A 21,998-nucleotide genomic window follows, 5' to 3' on the forward strand; every position below is an offset into this window, starting at 1 on the left:
AAGATTACTTGTAACCTTGTTAAACTGTGTTCCTAAATTTTTATGACAAGTAGAAAGAGCTCCTCACACGTATCCGTAAACCTTTGAGCTCGGCTTATCCCTTCTTTGAGGGTGGGAAAGGAGTAGGATGAAAAAATACCAGTAACACTTTTCCTGTTTTCTTCCACTTCTCTGTGTTTAAGCCATGAGGGGAGGGTCAGAGTGGCTCCACCCTGATCTGACGTTGCTCAGTTTATTGTCCTGGTGAACTCTTACAGTTCTATTACAAAACAAATAAACTTGCTTTGTGCATCTCATAATATGCCTGTCTGGGCTCTGGTGAAGAACACACAGCGAGAGCCCAATCCTTAGAAAAATCTAGATTCTCCCATAAACTTGACTGCAAATGGGTTCTGGTTCCCCAGAGAGCCTGCACAAGCCTTGACTTAATTAAATCCATTTACACAACTTTCTCAAATTGTGACTTTTGTGATTGTCTATCAGGCACAGTTGCTACAAATTCCATGCAAGAAAGGTGCCTTTTGAATTTAATCACTCTAACTCTCAAGTACGTGGATGATGATGGGGAAGGAAGAAATTCTTAACCTTTTTTTTAGTAACAGTGTCACAAACCATTATAAGGCCAAAATACACAATACAAAACAGAAAATCTAAGTTGCTGGTATTCAGTGAAAAAACTGAGGTATACAAAATGTTTTTACAATTGTGCGTAAATTTGCAGGAGTTTTCAAAAGTTGCCTTTCTATGTTCTGCCAGTGGTTTGTTGTCCAAGTGATATTCATGTATACAAGTAACTGTGTAATTGTGACCAGCTGAAAATATAATTTATTCAATAGTTCTTCAGAAGGCTTTTTTTTTCCTGTAACATTACATTTATTTGAACAGTAGTAATGTAGCTTAATAAGATTATACCCAAAAGGACTCACCATCTTCAGCTGATGCATTGTATTTACTGGTAAGAATGAGAAGTGACTTTATTTTTCAGTCCACTTTGTATGTTGACATCTGAAAAGCACACTGAGCATTATTGGCTCAGACTTGAGAAATTGACTGGACTTACCTGGAGAACACAAGATGTCAGAAAAAATTGGCAGTGCCAAGTATTTTCCTCCTTCCACATCTTACTGGCAACCATTAAAAGCACACAAAGATAATGAAATTACACTGGACTTAAAAAAAAAAAAAAGTATTTTGAAGGTATAAAATGAGGGCTTTTGGCTGAGCATTTCCCTGAGTTATCCATTTTAAAATTACATGCTAATTTTTTAAGGAGTCTGGACAATTTAATTACAAAGGGCTTCACTAATAAAGTCTGTTCAGCTATTTATGCAAAAGTTAGGCACTTCTGCTCTTAAAAAGTTCAGGAAGAACTGCTGAGGAAGCAGTTTTGGATGTTGGAATCTGGCATTTTTTATAAGAAAAGCAAACTTTACACACTTTTGCATGAAGACTTGGATAATGTGAAGTAACACCGCTCAGCTGATGACTGGTACTTTGTGAACAAGGGGATATCTCACCTCCAGGGTAAAACCAAAACAAACAACTCTGGGACTGCTACATAATTAAAAAAACTTTGGTTTTTATAGTATTTTATGAGAAAATAGAAGGCACAATTGTGCATCAAAACTATAAGATTTTGTATTTTAATCTTACATCATTTTCATCAGCACATCAGACTTTCTGTAAGTCTTTACAGTAAAGATGTGTTTTAGTAACAGTGATCAGTTATCTGTAACAAGCTTTCCATTATCACCTAACTGTAAGAAGGCAATTAGCAAGGAGGCATCTTTGAAAACAGTACATTCAAATAGAGGTGAACTGGTGTCCACCCACTAAAAATTCACCATTCTAGCTCTACAGGATACTCTCCAGTGAGACATGCTATGCAGTGACCAATCTTCCCAGCACGTGATTTCTGGGTTTTAAGCTTGTTTTCATTCTCTTGTCTTGCTTTGATGCTTTCTTGCACAGATGATACCAGCCCTTCCACAGAAAGATAAACCACGCTGTCTGCTCCTAGAGGAAATAAAGAATTCACCAGTTAAAGCTGCAGTATTGTACCAGATGCAATGCTCTTTGGGAGTGCAGTCACACTGTTGTGTGGAGGTGTATCCCTTACCTAAAGAGAATGGATTTCAAAAGACCATAATAAGCCTTGCTCTCAAATTCTTTTGTGTCACTGAAATCTAGACATAAGGCTCTGAGTTGAGAAAAATTATGTCACACGTACTGCAAATATAGAAAACAAGTCCAGAGTATATAAGAAGACTCCCTGAAATTCCTGTAATTCCTCGGAGTGACTCTGTAGGTTGTGTCTGGAAGCAGATGTGTGCATGGCTGGTACTCCCCAAATAGCACATAAAGGACTCCAAACCCTTACGGGGGGTTATCCAGGCTGCAGCTCATGCAAATGTTCTAGTAGTAGGGAAGTCTGACAGCCTTTTCAGCACCTCATTAGTTTTCTATTATTTGCCCTCATTGTTAGGTAAGTAATACTTAAAAATGAGATCCTACAAGCTTGAAATTTTTCAACATGGCCTTCACAATAATTTTGCATAAAAGAATTCATTGTCATGTTAGACAACGAGAGTATTCAACACAGGAAATCTGAGTTTACACTTTTCTAATTGCTATATTCTTGAACAATTTAAACGAACACTCTGTGACCCAGTAAGCCATATATATATATATATTTATATTAGATCTCCTCACTTACAAGCTTTCACACTGTTGCCAATATCCTGATTCAGTGCATGTTATTACCACATCCCAAGCAACATAAGCTGTTGGGTCTTCCTTTGCTCTGGTGCAAACATGACTCATTAGAGATCTCAGAATGTATTTAACATTCTTTGATTAGTTTCAAATGTCATTTCTTTCAAAGTGAAATATATATAACACAGAATTGTTTAGATAAATTTAAATTTGTAGAAACATCAGTGGGTGTTACAAATTCTGAACTTATTAATATCTTATGGAAGAAAAATGACATTAGCTTTTCATCATAGAACAGATTTTCACCACTTTCTTCCTGGTGTTTTGCCTACAATAGCTCCTTGTAAAGACTCGTAGAGGGAGCTCTAAATATTGGAAAATGATGTTGTCACACCTCATTGGAATCTCATGATTATGCAACTATTCTAATGATTCTGATAGTTTTGAGAAATACAGTTATTGGTTAAAATAGTATGCAGTAATTCGTTTGACTGGTAGGGCACTCAAAATGGAGAGATTATGATTTTTTACTCACTTTTGCCTTAATGTGTTTTATTTTGATATAGACAATAAAGTTCCTACAGGTGAAAACTCTCAAAAAAACCAAAGGAAAAAAGGAGGAAAAAAGAAAAAAAGTACTTGCACATACCTATATAGTTTGCAAGATCATGAAATTCAGGTCTGTTGGCAATGAGTTCTTCTTTAGTTGGAATGTTTATTCCCATGTAACAAGGAAATCTTATGGGAGGTGAAGCCACACGGATGTGCACCTGAATAAAAATATAGTTTCAAACCAGACTGCTACAAGGTGAAGATCAGCAGATCATAACACAATAGCAAAGACCCAGTTCTGCAAAATGATCATGAAGAACATAACATAGCGCTGCACAGAAGTCATGGAAGGGTTAAAAGTAAGATAAAAGCTTTTTTTCAGATGCCAACAGAGCAGGAGAGTGAAAGTTTTAGAACTTATTTTTCCAGTATTATTTCCTAATGTTATTGAAAGGTTCTATACTAATTTTCCTTTTCTTCAATAGCGTTCAATCCTTGAAGCACATGTTTCAGTTTACAAAGTCAAACTTTATAAGGTCCTTTTTGTGCCAGTAACTGACTTGTAGGCTCCATTTCAATTAAAAAATCTTAATTAAAAAAATTATGCTCTGGTGATTTAAGGCATGTGCTATTTACTGCATTTTGTGGTTGTACCTAATGCAGCATACCAAGTCACACTTGCATCAGAAATACCACATAGATACTTGATTTTCTGACCATAATTGATTTGTTTTCCATTCTCTCCTTGTTTGTGGCTAGTGCTTCATAAGTGTTCCTTGCCCCTACTCACCCGAAAATCATACAGAAGAAACTTCTGTCTTCCCAATAAACATGCATTAGCCATTGCTTTTTTGCATACTTGTTCTTTTAATTGGGGAAACAATTTATAGTACAAATGAAGACAAAACCCTGTGCTTTTCCCTCCTATCCATCTTCTATTTACATCTGCACCACACAGACATTAACTTACCTCTCTGGCTCCTGATTCTCTCAGTAGTTTTATTATGGGTGAAATTGTATTGCCCCTCACAATTGAATCATCAATGATAACAACCCTCTTGCCTTTAAAATTATCAGACAGAACACCAAACTTCTTTGCAACCCCAAGTTGCCGTAGCCTCATGTTTGGCTGGATAAACGTTCTTCCTACGTATCGATTTTTACAGAGTACTTCAACATATGGCAGTCCACACTGTAAACAGGAGACAGTTAAACACAATTAATATCTATAGAACTCGTTATTCCCAGTTACTGGGTTTTTTTTAAGCAATGTTAGGACTTAGAATGAGTTTACAGTAGCAAAAATAACTTGGAAATACCTTTATATGGTGGAATAACAATAGAAAAAAGAAGTGCAGGTCACTCAACAGAGGAGTACCGGGCGTAACCAAGATGCAAAACTATCAATACAAGACTCTAACCACCCATACCATTATACTCCATTACAAAAAGAGATCCATGTAAATATGGTTGGAGGGGGGGGAAATGACAATTTAACATATACCTGCTGAGCATAACCAAGAGCTGCTGGGGTTGCAGACTCTGGAACGGTGCTGACCAGGTCTGCTTCCACAGGTGCTTCAATAGCAAGCTGCTGCCCGCATCGTTTCCTGACTGAATACACCATCTGACCTGAGAACAGCAAGAAGTTTTTCCTGGTTTGCATAATTCATTTTTCCTCTCAGTTTGCTGTACAAATTTTTTGTGGCAAGTTGCAGGCATAGAAGTCAGTAAGAAATGCTCCAGAACTAACAAGCATTTGCTCATATAAGGTCATTTTACCTCCTTTCATAATGTCATATTCCCACATTCTCATATCACTACACAGAGAATTAAAATAAATTTTGCCCTAATTGGGTAACTAAAGGTTCTTGAATGTTACAAAATCTATTTACAAGAAGAAAGAAGTAGAAATTACACCTGCCTGTTTATAACACATATGTTCTATTTTTAGGCTGTTTTCTCTAGTAGACAAAGCTTGTGCAATCCTGCTGTCTGCCCACTTATTAACTTTGAATCAGTTGGCATAATTCACACAAATTTAGTAAGAATGTAAGAGGCTTCAGAATCTTTCAAGGTCCCCAAAATTCACAACATGGGAGGGAACTGGAGGTATTGTGATGAGATGAGGCACAGCAAAGTACTGTAAGTACAGTACGTTGATGAGCACAGCAGCAGTACTGTAAGGAGAATGTAAGAAGTGAAGATACTGAAGGTCAAGACAATCATAAAAAAAAGGTATGTGGAGTGAAACTGGCTTTATAAGGGTAGGGAACTGTATTTGAGCAATAGGTGTCATGGCCATAGAAAGCAAAGAAGAGCTTGTTAGGTATGAGATTCCTGGGTAATACCTTGTCACTGAGATAATTTTTGAGGGCTTCCACCGAAATAACAAAAGTATTAGACTAACAGCCCCAAGTACTTAGGTAATGCATAGACTTACAAGTTATATCAAAAACAGCTTATTGATATAACCCTTTCTTGCAAAGACAATACCAAGAGGAAGTTGTTTTGCAGATCCTACTCATCAGTCTGACTCTGCAAGAATTAATTAAGTTCCTTTCTTAATCATGTTTATGACTGTTTTCAACCTTTCCATAGGACTAAACAGACAGGCCTGGCAGAGGCCATATGCACAGCCAGGAAGAGGAAGGTGATGTTACATGCTCCTCCTGATGAGTTTTATCTCCTCCATAACTGTGCCAAGCCATTCTGTTCCAGCCCTGCTCTACAAACTCAAATTCAATGGGTACCCTACTATGATCCCAGATCCTTTCCATAGTCATTGCTCTCCACAACAACATCCTCCACTATTTAGGGAGGAACTTTGTATGTTATATCTTCTTACCTTCAAAAATACTGTCTGGTCTTGCAAAATAAACATATTCAAAGATGCAGAATGCTGATGGATCTCCTTCAGGTCTTGGGATAATATCCAGTGTCTGAACATCATATCTGGATATTTTCACAATCTCTCCAGGAAGGACCTCACGATAGTACCTTAACAGAGAAAGACATAACATTTAGAAATGTCCTGAAATTATAGTTTCAAAATAGAAACAAGATTCAATGGACAGAAAAACTGCTTTTGGACACCCTAATGCAACAGTTTACTTGTATCTTAGGATTTGACCTAGGGTATTTTAAGACCAAGACACTAAGACAAGTGACCCTTACTAACCCAGTTTGAATTAGTCACTGAAAGAATTAAATTATTACTTAGTACTAGAATTCATCCTATATATGAGATGTACAGTACCCAGCCTAGTACAGGCTTAATTCAGATTAAATGTATTTTCATAATTTAGTCCTAGATCAATACTCAAGAACTTTATAATGAAATCTAATAAACATTATAATGTAAAACACCAGTCAACAATAAAGACAGTAGATTAAAAAATCCTGGATCACAAGACAATATCAAGAGAAATATCTGTCTGGTGGTGACAGGCAGCTACCTCTGAATAGAGTAAAACAGACTGGAAACACACATACTTTCATATCTGAAGAAATATGGAATAGTATTAGCTTTATTATGTTATAATGTTTAACCTTATTAAACATATTTCTAGATACTTCAGTGAGTGCCTCCTTCTGGCACTTTCAATCTGAGTCTATCACACAACACTGAAATATTCTGGATATATACACCAGAAGTGAGTTTGTGCGTATTTGCTTGTTGTTTACTAACATTAGCAGGCAGCAGCACTGCTTACAGCAGAACTTCAGACAGATTTTTTTTTTTTTTTTAAACAAAAACTCCACAGGTTTCAGCTGATGGTCCTACATGGTGAGCTTCTCTTAATGGAGATTTTAAAGATGTTTCAGAAAACTTAGACTCAGTCTAGTCCCCAAATGCACATTTTTATAATAACTAAATAGGAAATTAAATACAGTTCCTTATAATCTCTCTTAATTTAATTATGTTCTAGTTCACAATTGCCTTCCATTCCAAACTTCCAAAGAGACCTCTTTCCAGAGTATCTCAGCCAGACATGTAATGCAAATGTCATCATGTGCTTTGACTGATGTGGGTTTGTACACATGGAAATAGTTTCAGGTGCCCATCATCTTTTTCAGGCAAAGAGACTGGCTGGTCAGACAGCATCTGCTACAGCTTAGTCCAGCCTGTGAGCTACCAATGTAATGTTTCTGTATCTGAAGAACTATTTTGTAATAAACAATTCTGCTGTAAACTAGGCTAAAATTTAATAATTATATAACCATATTTACTGGAACAAGTAAGAGGCATTTACTTCACACAGTAAAGTAGTGCTTACAGTTACTTTCTGAACACATAATTCTTTCACGTTAATCTGTTCAAGAAAATAAACTGGCAAAAAACAGGACTGGCAAACTCTCTCCTCCAAACAGCCCAACAAACTAATCTGATGTCTTTCACGTTGTTATAGATTACAGTATTTGGGAATTTGAAGTTTAATGTTTAATTGCTGCCGGAGTAGAGCTTCCAGATAAATTGAGAATCAGGGCACTTACTCTGCACCAATAGACAAAAAGCTACAGGATTCAGAAGAGACTACCCATCCTTCTGTTTCACTGTTATCTTTTCCTGAAAGAAAAGATTTCAGTTAAGAGTCCACAGTTCTAGTTACAATTACAATTGCATTTCTAGAACAGTATCGGGATCGCTCTGCTTTAGGTTGCCTAGAGCACCATTAAAGACTGTCATAATTTTTAAACGAAAGGTATGCCATTCCAAAGTTTCTGTAATATTATTAAAAAAAACTCAAAACAACCAATATTAATATTGCAAACCTGTTCTAGGCAGAAGTGGAAGTAACAGAATCATGCTCACATGATTCTGTTATGTGAGAGATAATTATGTTATGTGAAGAGAGACAATTCAGAAAACTGTCTTTGTTGTCTCTGCACTTTTTTGAACTATGCCAATTCTAGTATTGTGACATTAGATATACATTATTACTTTTGTTCACACAAGAAATTCCTTACTTTTCATATACTAAATGTGTTGATAGAACTCTCTGATTACGATGGATGTAATGGATGGACCAGATAACCTCCAGAGGTCCCTCCCAACCTCAACTCTTCTGTGATTCTGTACATCCTTGTTTCCTGTTTAGGTGATGTTTATTAAATTTTCACAAATATTCTACTACATTTGGGTTGCCTGATTCTCACACTGTTATCAGGCAACTAGGATTCCCTTTTGTTTGGAACAGGAGAGATATTTGCAGACTTCCTAGAAATTATTTTTTCCTTATCCCCTTCTTTAATTTGAATTTTCAGAACTGACTTTTGCCTCAAAGTGTAGCTTTAACTACTTATATCAGTAATTTCAGACACAAACAATATATACACACATATAAAAATTAATATATATGTGTGGTTTACCTTTGCCATTCATGTCCCCTACGGGCACAAGGCGACCAATGCAGAGTGGGCGATTCCCATACGGATCACGTACTGCATAGATTATGTCTTTATGCATAATTAGCAATGAATATGAAGTTGGAGTTTCATTCATTAAATTTTTTATTCTGAAATGAGACAAAGGTGAACATTATCATGTGCCACACAAAAGCCATATGCATTTACAGCTGAATTTTAGCTGAGATTAGATTGCTGTTCTTGATTCTGAAACCTCCTTACCTTGCTACCCAGTCAGCTGTATCATCATTTTCTAGAGGAGGTGTGAAAGCCAGCAGCTGGGTGATCAGTTCACTGTCAGAACTGGTTGACAGTCCTACACCATGCCGCATAAGCTTTTAAAACACAAAACAAAAGTGTTACCAACTTTAAAAAAAAAATCTCACCTAATACCACTTGGACTTTAACATCACCTTTGTGCAATGAACAAACATTTTTTAAAAACACATCAGTACTTCAGGTGATCAGATCATCATAATGCCAATTTTTTTCCAGAAAAATATGTAAAAAGAGCTGGTATAATCATCCTGGCACTACATTTCTCCCTTTGCATCTCATTCCTTTGCTTCACATGCAAAAAAAAATTATTACCACCAACAGACAGGGCATAAATTAAGTGTTTGCACTATTTAGTTAGCTTTTGCTTTGGTTTGCTCTGGGATGAGACATAAAACATACAAGGAAAAATATGAAATGACTTAAAGCAGATACAGAAAGAGATATCAATGCAGAAGGGTGGTTTGGGCACAAAACAAAACAAAAACAAAACAAAAAAAATTGTGAAGAGAAGTATTGTGGGGTTAAAAAACTGAAATCCCACATCTTAAATTTTGCTACACCTGGTCAGTCAAATTGTTCTACTTGTAATGGAGAAGAGAATTTGCAGTGTATCTAGCCAGTGATTACAAACCATTCAATGCTGTATAGATTACAGTTCCTTATTTTTATGTTTAGAAATCATGTTACAACTCATGTAACTCTTGATTCTCCACTCTTCATTTACTTCTCCTCAGCACTGGTTTTTCCTCCCATCCATTCATACATTTGTGCCAACATTCCTTTGGGCATGCCATATATTTGCCTGTCTTCAATGCAAGAGTGTGTCCTCTTGCTTTTACATGGAACACATCACAGAAGAGATTTCACAATGAAACATCTGCTAAATTTAATTTAGTTCTTTAACATACACCCTTCTGGCCAAACACACTATAAAATCTGGCATTTGTTGGTTTATGCTGAATTTTATAAGCCAGGACAGACAATATTCCAAACCAGACATTTCACACTACAATTACCTCACCTTATTATGCCTCTCCTAACTCTAAGGATGTGATTTGCTCCTTTTATCATCCATCACAAAGGAGCAGAGTTTCAAGCCAAGCTACCTTTTGTTATGGCTGAGTTAATTTTCTCACTTGTTCAATAAGAATGTGACTGTCAGCCCAGATGTCAGGGACCGGATGAAGGAACTCCCTCTTAGGCTGCTCTGCAGGAAGCAGGAACAAAGTCACCTTTGCTAACATCCCTACCTGCCTCACCCCCATCCAAATCCTCATTAGCATTTCCAAAGGTATTGCTGGAGAGGAATATGCTCTGCATATGGCCTAGAGTCTGATAGAGATAGACTGGAGAGTGAAGTGGGTGGAGGTCTGCTCCAGTTGTTCAGTCTGATTTGTCTCAACCACACAAAATTCAAACCAGGCCTGAAATATGAGGGGCTGCATTGGTGGGCTTGGGGAGTCTCATCAACATCAATATCAACATCAACATAAACGTCAACATCAACGTCAATGTCAACATCAACCCTCCCTCACTGGCTGCCTCAACACTTAGATCCAGGACTGGTGATTTTCTCTCTCTTTTTCTCTTGCTCCCTTTCCTGTTCTGTCTCCAAATTGAATGGGACACCTCTGATTTCCTGCTGACTGGCTCATGCTAATGACAGTTCTCCTGGGGAGGAAAGCTGGAAAAATGAGTTCCCCCTCTCTTTGGGTCAACAAAGGAGCAGTGAATCATCTGCCTGGAGTAGGGGGAATTTGGGGGCATATAAGCAACACTGAGGTTCCCATTTTGTGGGGGTCCTTCACCAACCACCATTCTGCATCAGGCCCTGTCCAGAATCAGAACACCATCTTGAATAAGAAACCTTCACTGGACACCTCTGGACCCAGGGTGGTGACTTTCTCAAAATCCCACATTCTTTTCTTGCCTGCTTGCTTGCTCACTCTTTTCTCTCCCATCTCTGCCTCTCTCTCTTTTCCTTGTATCTTTTCCTTTCCTCTCTCCCTTGCCTAGCAACATATTTGCCATACCTTCATGGGGCTATATCACTTTGCTTTTGTTATTTGTCAAATAAAAATTTATGCTTGCACCCAGCCCTTGCTGTTTGGACTTTGTTCTCACAGATGCAATAATTATAAGTTACTTTGAACCATAACGCTAGAGGATTGGTGAATTATCCCCTGTGACAGTTACAAATGTCTCCCCAGATTTTTTTTCCCTGATAGGATCCATTTTGATGCCAGTGCTCTTTCACTGACAGACTACCCAAATTAGTCTGATATTAAGGAAAAGTCATAACAAACTTATTGCTTATTGCTGCCTCGTACTCAGAAAGAAATGATGCCAGAAGCTCTTAAAGGAGGTACTCACCTTCCTCCTGAGTCGTACAGCATTTGTTAGCTCCCCGTTGTGTGCCACAGCAATCTTCCCATGCAGAGTCTCTACAACAAAAGGCTGGCAGTTCTGCAGCTCCGAAATTCCGGAGGTGGAGTACCTTGTGTGCCCAATACCCAGGTTTGAAACATACAACTTCTTCAGGCTGTCTGCACTGAAGACATGATTTATGAGTCCCATTCCCTTTGGAAGAAAGCGAAAAAAAAGCAAAAAAAGAAAGAAAGAAAAACAAAAAAAAGGTAAAGGGTTGTTTCATTTTGCTTTCCTGGAAACTTCCTAATTTCTCCTTGTTTTGGTACATCATTAAAGCAAGCAAATTTAAGAGAACGGCAAATAAACTGAAAGCCATAGGCATGAAGCTGAGTAGGTGTCATGGTGATCCCATTTGTCTTTTTTTTAAATAAAGCCATAGGCATTTTTTGTGCTGAGGCATTTTTTGTGCTGAGCATTTTCATTGAACACTCTATTCCCTTACTAAAAATGTATCTTCTGAAAAACACTACTAAACTGCTGTGTTGTTTAAAAACACCAGAAAAAAATGACTGCCAGAAGACCAACAAAGAAGCAAAAAGTTATGGGAAGGGAATTTTATCTACAGAAAAACTTTTACAAGTTAGCATTACATTGGATTTCCTTTTATACAAAGTCCATGATAATGTTTATTAGATTCCACTGTCATTCCCACGGATGTCAGAGGCAAAGCATTTTTTCGCATTGCTTTACTGTTTACTTAAACATTTCAAATAGCCAGGTTGCCTTCTATCCAAAGCAGAAATGCATCAAAATACTTTAGTCAGACAACAAGCACTGTGTTGAGACAATCTGGCAGGAAGAATAGTCTGAAAAAAACTGCAGAGATGGGAATTAAGACTGGATTCCAGGCCCTCCTACAAATCACTGCTTCTGCCACTGCCTGTGGAAAATATTTACATCCTTGGTTCCACTTACATTCATGTCAATGTGATATACACGATATGCCCCATGGTAACACTCCTCTAAGACCTTCAGAGGGAGAGGACTGAAGCTGTGAATGGTCCATAATCTGCACTGTAGGTAGGAGAGAGTGGGATGGGACAGGAATGAAAGAAATTGGCCAAACTGCTATTGTGCCAGACTAGCAAGAGGCTGTGATTGCACATGTGATCGTAGGATACTTAGATTAAAAAGTTACTGCATCAAACTGTCCAACTCGTCTTAAGTTTGCTTTAGTCATTCTGCAAACTTTATGCCAGTTCAATTATAATCTGTTTTCTCTCAGATGACATAAAGGTGGTTTAGAGTCTCCATCATGTGCCTCATGTGAACAGAAATGAAGCCATGCACTCTTATTTTACTTAGGCCAACTTTATCCTAACAGGAGATCTAGCAGTTGACAGGCCCAGTATTAATGGATATAGCTCGTTAAACATTGCAATAGTTTCAACAAGCAATGTTGTTTTCAAACAGATTTGGTTACACAAGTACATAATCTTTTAATTGCAGTTTGAAATATTCCTCTGATTTAGATTGTGCTGGCGTGGGATGGTGAATTCAAATTACACCAGTATAAAAAGTTCCCAATGAAGACAATCTCATTTATTTATTATATAAGGTTTGGTACATGCCAAAACTTGATAATGGTCTGATGAACTACTTTGATATATTCTTTTGCATATCCAAGTGTGAAACAATCAAAGTCTTTCTCTTATTGGCATGGCTATGTCTCATCAAGAGATTTAAGGTTTTCCACATTCTGAGCTAATAGAGCTACTGCTGTAATGCTTTGTTATACAAAGCTACCTGAAAGGTGCTGACAGACAAATCTGGGGGAGTCTTTCTGGGAGTTTACAACAAAAGATTAATACCCTTTATCGAAGGCTATTAGACTGGGGTCAAAGGCTGGCAAAAATCAGAAAGGAACACATACCCACGCCTTAGGTGTTCCAGCTCACACTACAATACGTATTTCCTTCAACTGTTGACAAAAGTAAATGGATGGACTAAGAAGCAGAAACCTTTCCTATCATGTTGTCTTGCAATGAAGAAGAGTCAACAGGGGTTTAAAGGACAAATGAATCTCAGTAGCATCTTAGCTGCTCAGTAGTACCTTAGCTACTGACATTTTTATGGACTAGTTTACAAGTCAGAGTCCTAAATATATTTTCACCAGTGCAACAAACCCAAATGTTTGATACAGTAGCATCACTTCCAGAACTGAAGTCATATAGATTTTACTCCACAAGCACTTTATGACACTGTAGTTATTGCAGATTTTAAAAGTGCTGCAGTTGAGAGACAAATTTCAAGAATAAAAGAGACCATCACATGCTCTGCAACTTCTAAAATATCAAAGCTGATATGATGAGATAGTTCTTAGTATGACAGCTGAGTATTGCAGCTCAGTGACATGGAAACGCTACAAATTCTTATATCACCTTCTGGAAGTTTATTCAGAGAAGCACTTTTTACTACGGGATATATACAGCAGCCCATTTTAAAAGGAAGCTGGAATTCCTGTAAACCAGAAGGAAAGCTGAAACCCAAGCAGGAGAAGGAATGAACAACAGATAACAGGGTGCTGAGGTTGAGAAAAGCTTTATTTAAAAGCTTGTGTGTGTGAGAGAGAGACACAGAGGGGGAAATGCCTGAAAAGGTGACAAACACGGTGCTTGATGAGACAAGACTTTGCATTAGGCACTGAGCAGCCAGGAGTAGATGTAGATACACAGGCTGCTGCAGCAAAGCAGTTCTTACTTAGTCTTGGAGTCATTCTAAAAGCTTAATTCATCTTCCCCAGAGACCTCTGAACATAAAGCCGAACTGTTTTCAGTCAGAGAACACACATGAAGAATTGCCCCATGATTATTTGTTTATGTAGTTTTATTTCCTGCTTTTCCTTATTTCCTTCTTTCCTGATCTTTATTGCTTTGCTCTTCCAGGATAGAATAGCAAGATGATTTTTTTTTTTTCCTGATCACCATTCAATACAGAATGAGCAAAAATATCCCCAGAGCATGCAGGTATTCTCCTGGCACAATACTTTTGAGGCTATGGTCATTTTATGTCTTTTAAAATCTCCTGCAGTTCTCTCAGCTGGAGAAAGACTGCATGACCTTTATAGGCCACCATTCAATCTTATTTTATTTATTTTTACCTATGGGTAAAATATCTGCCACTTCCTTGAGTCTCGCTAACGTAAGAATTAGTCACGGGTTTGCTTGCGCATTGCTTCTAACTTGTATTTCTTTTCTCTTGATCTCAAGTTGCAGTGGTGCTCCAGAGTTAACACCTTAGATGCAGGGTGACTTTGGTAAGTAGTTTTTATGACATCAGTTGCCTGATCTGGATACTTATGTGTGTCTGCCACCATGTGCATCAATAGCACAGCAGGGTAATGCTGGCACTTAAGACAGAAATTGCACAAATAACTGAATTAGATGCTATAACTCACAAAACCAAAACAATCCATCAAAACATGCTAATTTACCTCTAATTGTTCCATTTCCTAAGTGAAACAAACTCTCGTGCATCTCAGTTATGCATCTACAAAACACTGATTTACGTTTTACCTTGTGCACTTTAAATGCCTGGGATGACTCTCCATCACTTGTCACAATTCCAGCACTCTCCTGGCCCCTATGGAAAAAATATAATTAATATGAAGCACCAAAACACTTTGCATAACATAAACGCTTTAACATAAAGAGGATTGGTGTTTTTTTATCTCTCCTTTACAATGTGAAATTTCCATTTAAGCTTGTTTTATTTTACAGGCTTGTAATCAAAACTGTTTTCTTGCCCATGTTATGCTTTATTTCAAAACAGTCACATAAGGTTTGTGCCTAAGCCCACTGAATTCAGTGGGAATCTTTCCACTAACAAGCACTGGCTCAGGCTCTTACTGCAGTCCTATTTCAGTGTGGGCATAATATAACAGCAGATGCCTAATCTGAAAAGCCACTTTGCAGTGATAGCCTCGGCTCTGGTAGTAGGCTCTGTAGCTCTACTCTATTTCTGCTTTGGGTTGGGGGGGGGTGTTAAGAAACTCAGGTTTTTGCCTAAGAGAATACATTGTCTCTTCCAGGGATCACTTATGAAGAAGTTTTGGCATTCTTTAACTTGAGCAGTTGAGTTAGCATTTATACCTCTAAAAGCAGTATGGACCCTTTGATGAAAGCTTGTGCACATAAACCTAATTTCGGGCATCAACAAGTCTGGTGTACAGTGTCACTGCAAACGGGAATACTTCTTTTAGAGCAGATCAGCCTCGGGCTGGCAGCTGTGGTGTGCTGTGCAGAAGTGCTGTATCAGCTGAAACCACATTTTTCCCCAGCCTTCTCCCCCCCCGCCCCCGACAGAAGCCAAGCAGAGGGGCAGGTTCCCTGGCACTGCCTGGCCAGCAGCAGGCAGAGCCCTGCACTACTGCCCAGGGTTTAGAATTCACTCCTTATCCATTGAAAAGGTCTGTTTTGCAGACTGGATTTTTATTTATTTATTTATTTATTTATTTTGTGCTTTACAGTGCAGGCTGCTCGATCTTCCTTTGAAAGGCTTCCCTGAATAAGTCCACGTGTTACCCCTAACAAAACTGCTGCCATATACCCACCATGCCTGTTACACTCCTAAGAACTTTGGTGGACTACTAAGCTCCCAGTCCACTTGTATATCATAATAACTGGAAAGCAAAGATGTTGTTTGGTTTGTTTTTTTAAAAAAGGGAACACAGAATATTTGTAGTATATTAGAAAAATGCTGTTTGTGCATTAGACTGGTTTAATTCAACCAAACTCACTGAAATTATTTAGTATAAGTAGCAATAAAATTGGGCACAAATAATATATGCAGAATGGATGTTAATTTAAACCTGGCCATGCTCCTTAGAAGTTTTCTCCAGCTCTTAAAATCCCTTTATTGGTCACTAGCCCCAGTGGAATGTAAAGCAAAATTTAAAAGAATATTTGGTTACAGAAAACAGATCAAAACAAACTTCACACATATCTGAGCAAATTCACCCTGTTATTGACACAAATCACAAGAAAAATCAAGAGATAAGGACACTGTTAAACATGTTTATCTTAATTAAGGAAGATATCCCATCTATAAACACGAACACTGGTGGTAAAACTTAAGGCTTTATAGACTGCATTCAGCAAGTTCTATTTCAAATGTTAATATGAAGAGGCAATTTCTGTTTAAATACTGACACAGCCCCTTTAAATATCAACAAAATCAATAGCGAGAAAGAAGGAAGCAAATATCCTGAAGGAAAGGCCCTTGATAAGTCATTGGATTATAACTATAACCTTCATGTATCACTAATGAAAGAATAGGAAGCTCAATTTCATTCCCTCAAAGCTTATATAATTTTACCAATTTAGCTGGATTTTTAAGTATGCAAGCGTTTTACTACAACCTCACTAACAACCAACGAATATATTAAGAGTTAAAAATGTGTCTGCGTGACCATCAGTTCAAAACCATTAGTACAGAGAAGTAAATGTAAAGCAGGATGATCCTATCCACTTTACTCCTGTCTCAACTATCTCAAACTTCCAACTCACTTGGCAGGCTCAGCCCCACCGTTCCCAGCAATTGCCCCAGGGCGACAGGAGCTGCCCCACCGCCCACCAGCACACAGCCAGCAAGACCAGGAGGTGGGGGTATTTTTGGGGGGGTGCTGGGATTTTTAAGGAATCAGACAGTTTGCCTCTCTTTTTTTCCCTCTCTCCTTCACCAGGGCGCCCTTTCCGAAGTCCCTTCTCCCCCGAAGGGTTAAAGCATTCCCCCCCCCCCTGCTCCGCTCCCTCCCGGCTTTATCCGCCTGCCACTAACACCCAGCTTGCTTATTTGGCAGTTTCTCAAGTTACTCCCCTCAGGCAGCTTGAGCCAGTAAAACGAGATCCTTTCATCTCGGCGGAGCTTACTGACAACCAGCCGTCTGGTTTCCTAGGAAACCAAATCTTGGCCAGAAATAGTGAATCATTTCCAGGTCACTTTCAACATGGAGAGTGGAGCAGGGAAGCATTGGACTGAGGAGGAGGTTAAAGCCTTGTTAAGCGTCTGGTCAGAAAAAAATATCAGAAAGCAACTCCATGGCACCCTGAGGAATAAAGGAATATTTATCTACATTGCTAAAAGGTTGCAGGAGCTAGGAGTTTGCAGGGATTGGAAACAGTGCCGTGCAAAGTATAAAAATCTGAAGTATGAATACAGAACGGTTAAATATGCCCACAACTCTGGGGATGTCACTAAATCCATGAAGTTTTTCCATGATCTGGATGCCATATTGCGATATGAATCCGTCACACAATTAGCGGGAGAAGAAAACGGCAGGTGTTCTGAGACTGAGACGCAGCTGAACACAAGCCCCACAACAGACAGCACGCAAGGTAAAAAACTGTTTTTGCTTCTATTTTTCTCTCTTTGCTTATAAAACCAAAGGGAACAAAACCGAAGCCTGAGTTTGCTGGAGCCGAAGCGGAGGCTGTGCAGCCCCAACAGCTCTGTTGGAACTGACTTGATGCACTCCTCGCACAGGGGAATAAAATGTTAGCACCCACCAGTGTCGAAGTCTGTAAATACAGGGTAATTCTAGCAAAATTATGCCAAGGGCTTGTAGGGCAGCCTCGGTGAGTACTCCCTGGTGTCGAGGCTCCTGTGCGGGGTCGAAACGTTAAATTAAGAGAAGCTCTTTTCCTTCCCTTTGACGTGCGTTTGCAGTACTTTGGAAGCAGGTTTTGTAGAGCTCTAATTCAGATGATAACTTAAGGAAAGATGAAAGTAGGTTGGGATTGCCACGATTTAAAAAATAATGTAATTTGTGATACAAGTGAAATTCAGGATTTCTATTCTTATTTCTCTGTAACTGAAAATGTAGGTTTGATGACTAATGGTAAATTTAATTATTTTGTAAGCAATTCAACTTGGGCATTTCAGAAAAAGAGATGTTTAATAACTTCTCATTAAAATTTGTAATATGGTGAGAAAGGTAAAAATCATCTTTATCAGACCATTTTAAGGCAAAACAAATGAGTACAACTGCTTTTACACCGAAAGGGTTTTTACCAAATTATTTGCATCTCTTGTTTTATTCAGCCCTCTTACACTGGCATTTAAGCTGTGCTTATCATTTCATTAGGGTCAATCTGCTATTTGACATTACCCGAATCTCCTTGTCACATCCTAAATGTCACTGAAGCATAAGCCCCAATAATAGTTATAAGTACCAAAATAAGATGGCTAAAAAGAGAAATGCTAAGCTTAGCCATTTGTTCCCACAGTAGGTGGCAATTTACCATCATTAAGGTTGTGAATCTTTTTTTAAGAAAACAAAAAACTCGACATTAGTATCAGGGGACATTGCCAAAGGCACAGAAAGGAGCTGGACATCTAGCTTACCCTTCTTCTCTTCCTTCAGCACCTCCCTCTACAATGCAGTTTTACTGGTCTGAGGAAAAGAAATTACTCTTTTTCTTGTCATTGTTTACCTTAATGAAAAGCTTGACCTTAATTTGTCAGCACTAGCAGAAAGCTTCTATAACTCACTTGAAATTAAAATAGCAATTTTATAATGTTTTAACATGTGCTCTCTGTACTTTGCAATTGCAATACATTTTTATTTATAAACTTGAAGAGCTGAGGGCCAAATCTTTGGCTAATATGAGCTATAACACTTCGGAGTATTGCATGCAGCTAAGACGGTGTCCTTCATCTGAGGATCTGCCCTTAGATTACCCTCTGTTTTTTTATTTAATTTGTATTATTAATCGTAATTTTCATCTACTTTAGATGTCTGGCAAGTTTAAATCAGAAAAGATTATTTTCAGTTGTGGATCCCAAACTATAATTAAAAAAAAAATTACTCCAGGGTGAGATACACATTTTGAAACATTAGGAAAGTCTGATTTTAAAGGTGATATAATTAAATATATCTCTTAAATGCACACGCATATCTTCTACTGCTTTAAGAAGTTTGATGGATAAACAAATTAAATGCAACTAACTGTAATCATGCAACCCTAATGGTAAGAATTTAAATGCAAAGATTCCCACATCAACCATCATTCAGCCACAAAGACAAAAAGCCAAGATAGAAACGTGTCCTGCAGCTATGCAGAATGCATGCATCCATAAGGAGGGTAAGAGAGAACAGCTGTGGGAACATCAACTTTCTTCTTTTAACAAGTCATGGTTCCAGGGACCCAGTCCTTTTCCTCCTGCAACTGGAGCTGCAGTGTCTGCTCAGGGATGGCTGCCCAGATAAGTGCTTTGAAGGGCACTTGTAATGCTAAGATGGCATCTGTGGCTCTGCAGCTGATGCTCACAAGTTCTTTTGTGCGGGCAGATCAGAGGGTATCAGGGTCCTTCCCACAAAAGGAAAGGCAATGTCCCCCAGCAGCAAACCTGGGAGGAAGGGACTGCCTTGGGTATCATTTGGATGGATCTAGAGGAACCGAGGAGGTTTAGGCTTGTGACTCGGGTAGCAAGAACAAAATGCTATCAGCAAACAACTTTGTGCCGAATAATACTGTTCACCATACACATCTCATCTGAAGCACTTATTAGCTACACTAATTTGGTTTGCTTTATAAGCATGAAGAGGGACAAGGCAAGCTCCCAATGAAATGGCTGTATTTTCACCATTCTGCTTAGCCTCAGTCTAAATATTCATACCCATCCTTAATGTAAAGCTACAAAGCATATATCATAGAATCAGAATGGCTTGGGTTGGAAGGGACCTTAAAGTTCATACAATTCCAACCCCCCTGCATGGGTAGAGATGCTTCCCACCAGGCCAGGTTGCTCACATCCAACTTGGCCTTGAACACTTCCAGGGATGAGGCATCCACAACTTCCCTAGGCAGCCTGTTCCTGTGTCTCACCAGCCTCACAGCAAAGAATTTCTTCCTAATGTCTCTTCCAGTTTAAAGCCATTACCCCTTGACCTTTTGCTACACACCCTTGTAAAAAGTCCCTTCCCTGTTTCATTTGCCAGATTATCTCAACTACTGGGAGGCTGCTGGGCAGGGGGAGGAAGGAAAACCAGATTATTTTTATGGGACTGACTGTATTTCTGCAGTGTTTCCCTGTTTTTTTTCTTCATCTCTGGTAAAACCAAATTTATTTTAAAAATGTAATTGAAGAAATTAATACAAAAATCACAATCAAATCTAAGAGAGGTGTCCCAGGACAAACTTGACAGCAACATAAAACACCAATTCCCAGCTTGTTTGTGGAAAAATGACACTTTCCTGCCAAAAACATGTAAGAGTGCAAAGCAGAGATGCTCTTGTTTTCCTCCTAAAGTACATGTTTTTCAGGGGCAAACACGGAGTTTTAGCTTAAAAAATAACTAAAGAAGATACAAGTAAACATGCAGACTTCTCTTAAAATTTAGTTTGTGTATTATCCCAGTAATCAACAACCAAGAAAATCCATGTAGAGTGATGGTGCACTATAAAAAATTATATATTTCCTTAGAGTTCATATGTATGACCTCTCCGTTTTGCTAAACCTTTTTGATTGTTTCAAGTTAAGTATTAATAAATAAAGTACATTATTTACTTGCATTCTTTATTCATATTTCTCTGTGTTTAAATATTAATGTACTGGTAACTATTCTTGACCTCCACCTTACCACAGCAAATGCAGAAAAATTATCAAGTCTGAGTAGGAAAGCATCAGGAATGCATAGAGATGCATAAAGCAATGCATAAAATAATAATTAAAAATATAATAAGCACAAAAATAAACTACTGGAAAGGCAAGAAGACCTGGCAGAAATACCAACTTGAAAAAGCCACTCATACATAGTTTGGTTTTTTTTTCATGTCGTCAGGATTTTAACAATAAACATGCCATTAACAAGTATTTTATATACTTTTTTTTTTTTTTTTAACGAGTGTGCAATACTCTTATTAACATTTTTGTGCTGGTCAGATGCCTCCTCGCCGTCCCCCCATCAAATATTCGAACATCTTTTCGTGTTGACTGTTCTTATTTATTTAAAATAACGAAGCTGTTTTTACTATGCCAATGCAATGAAACCTGCCCTTCCCAGTCCCCCAGGCACCCTCAGCAGCCTTCCAGCCGAGCATCTCTCCGCTACCCCCTCCCCCCCCGCATCCCTCCCTCATCCCATCCGCAGGCAGGGCGGGGGCCCGGGCACACCTGAGCCGCCTCGGGAGCGCGGCCGCAGCTCCTGGCAGGTAATGCCGGCGGCCAGCTGGGAGCAGCCAGGGATCAGGCCGCCGCACCGATGACTCAATCTGAGCCCTTGCTGAAAGGCAGGAGGATTTAGGATGTTTTCAGTTTCACCCACGTCAGGGATACCGGGATGCATCTCGGCCGCGCCCGTCACTGTTGCTGGTGAGGGGCGGCCCCGGTACCTCTGGATGGGCAGCTCAGCCCCCACCTGCCCGCCCGGCCGGGATGGACCTGACAGCAAGCAGCTCATTCCCTGCACAGTGAACCAACATTTCAAAACTTATGTCTAGTTTGGTACCTCGAATACCCCGTCTTACCATGGAACAACTTAAAGGTCTGTCCTCTGTGAAAATTAAGCTCGTTCAGAACCTTAGGTATGCTGCTTCCCGGACTCGCACGGCAATTGCTATAATCCTGCTTTTTAAACAAGTGTAGGAATGCTGCAGGGTGAAAAGCCAGAA

General features: G+C 38.8%; 1 protein-coding gene across 1 annotated transcript in view; it reads right to left on the bottom strand.

Annotated features, from left to right (window-relative positions):
- Positions 1-595: 595 nt before the first annotated feature.
- PPAT (phosphoribosyl pyrophosphate amidotransferase) overlaps positions 596-21,998 on the bottom strand; it is a 48,844-nt gene continuing 27,441 nt past the window's right edge. The window contains exons 2-11 of the mRNA XM_030449678.1: positions 14,901-14,967; positions 11,329-11,535; positions 8,899-9,011; positions 8,641-8,786; positions 7,765-7,837; positions 6,116-6,267; positions 4,772-4,899; positions 4,238-4,459; positions 3,365-3,485; positions 596-2,016 (exon numbers count right to left, since the gene is read on the bottom strand). Coding sequence (XP_030305538.1) covers positions 1,841-2,016; positions 3,365-3,485; positions 4,238-4,459; positions 4,772-4,899; positions 6,116-6,267; positions 7,765-7,837; positions 8,641-8,786; positions 8,899-9,011; positions 11,329-11,535; positions 14,901-14,967 — 1,405 coding nt within the window. The 3' untranslated portion in view covers positions 596-1,840. The remainder of the gene's footprint in view (positions 2,017-3,364; positions 3,486-4,237; positions 4,460-4,771; positions 4,900-6,115; positions 6,268-7,764; positions 7,838-8,640; positions 8,787-8,898; positions 9,012-11,328; positions 11,536-14,900; positions 14,968-21,998) is intronic.

The sequence above is a fragment of the Calypte anna genome, chromosome 4A (genome assembly GCF_003957555.1).
Source record: "Calypte anna isolate BGI_N300 chromosome 4A, bCalAnn1_v1.p, whole genome shotgun sequence".
Lineage (NCBI taxonomy): Eukaryota > Metazoa > Chordata > Aves > Apodiformes > Trochilidae > Calypte > Calypte anna.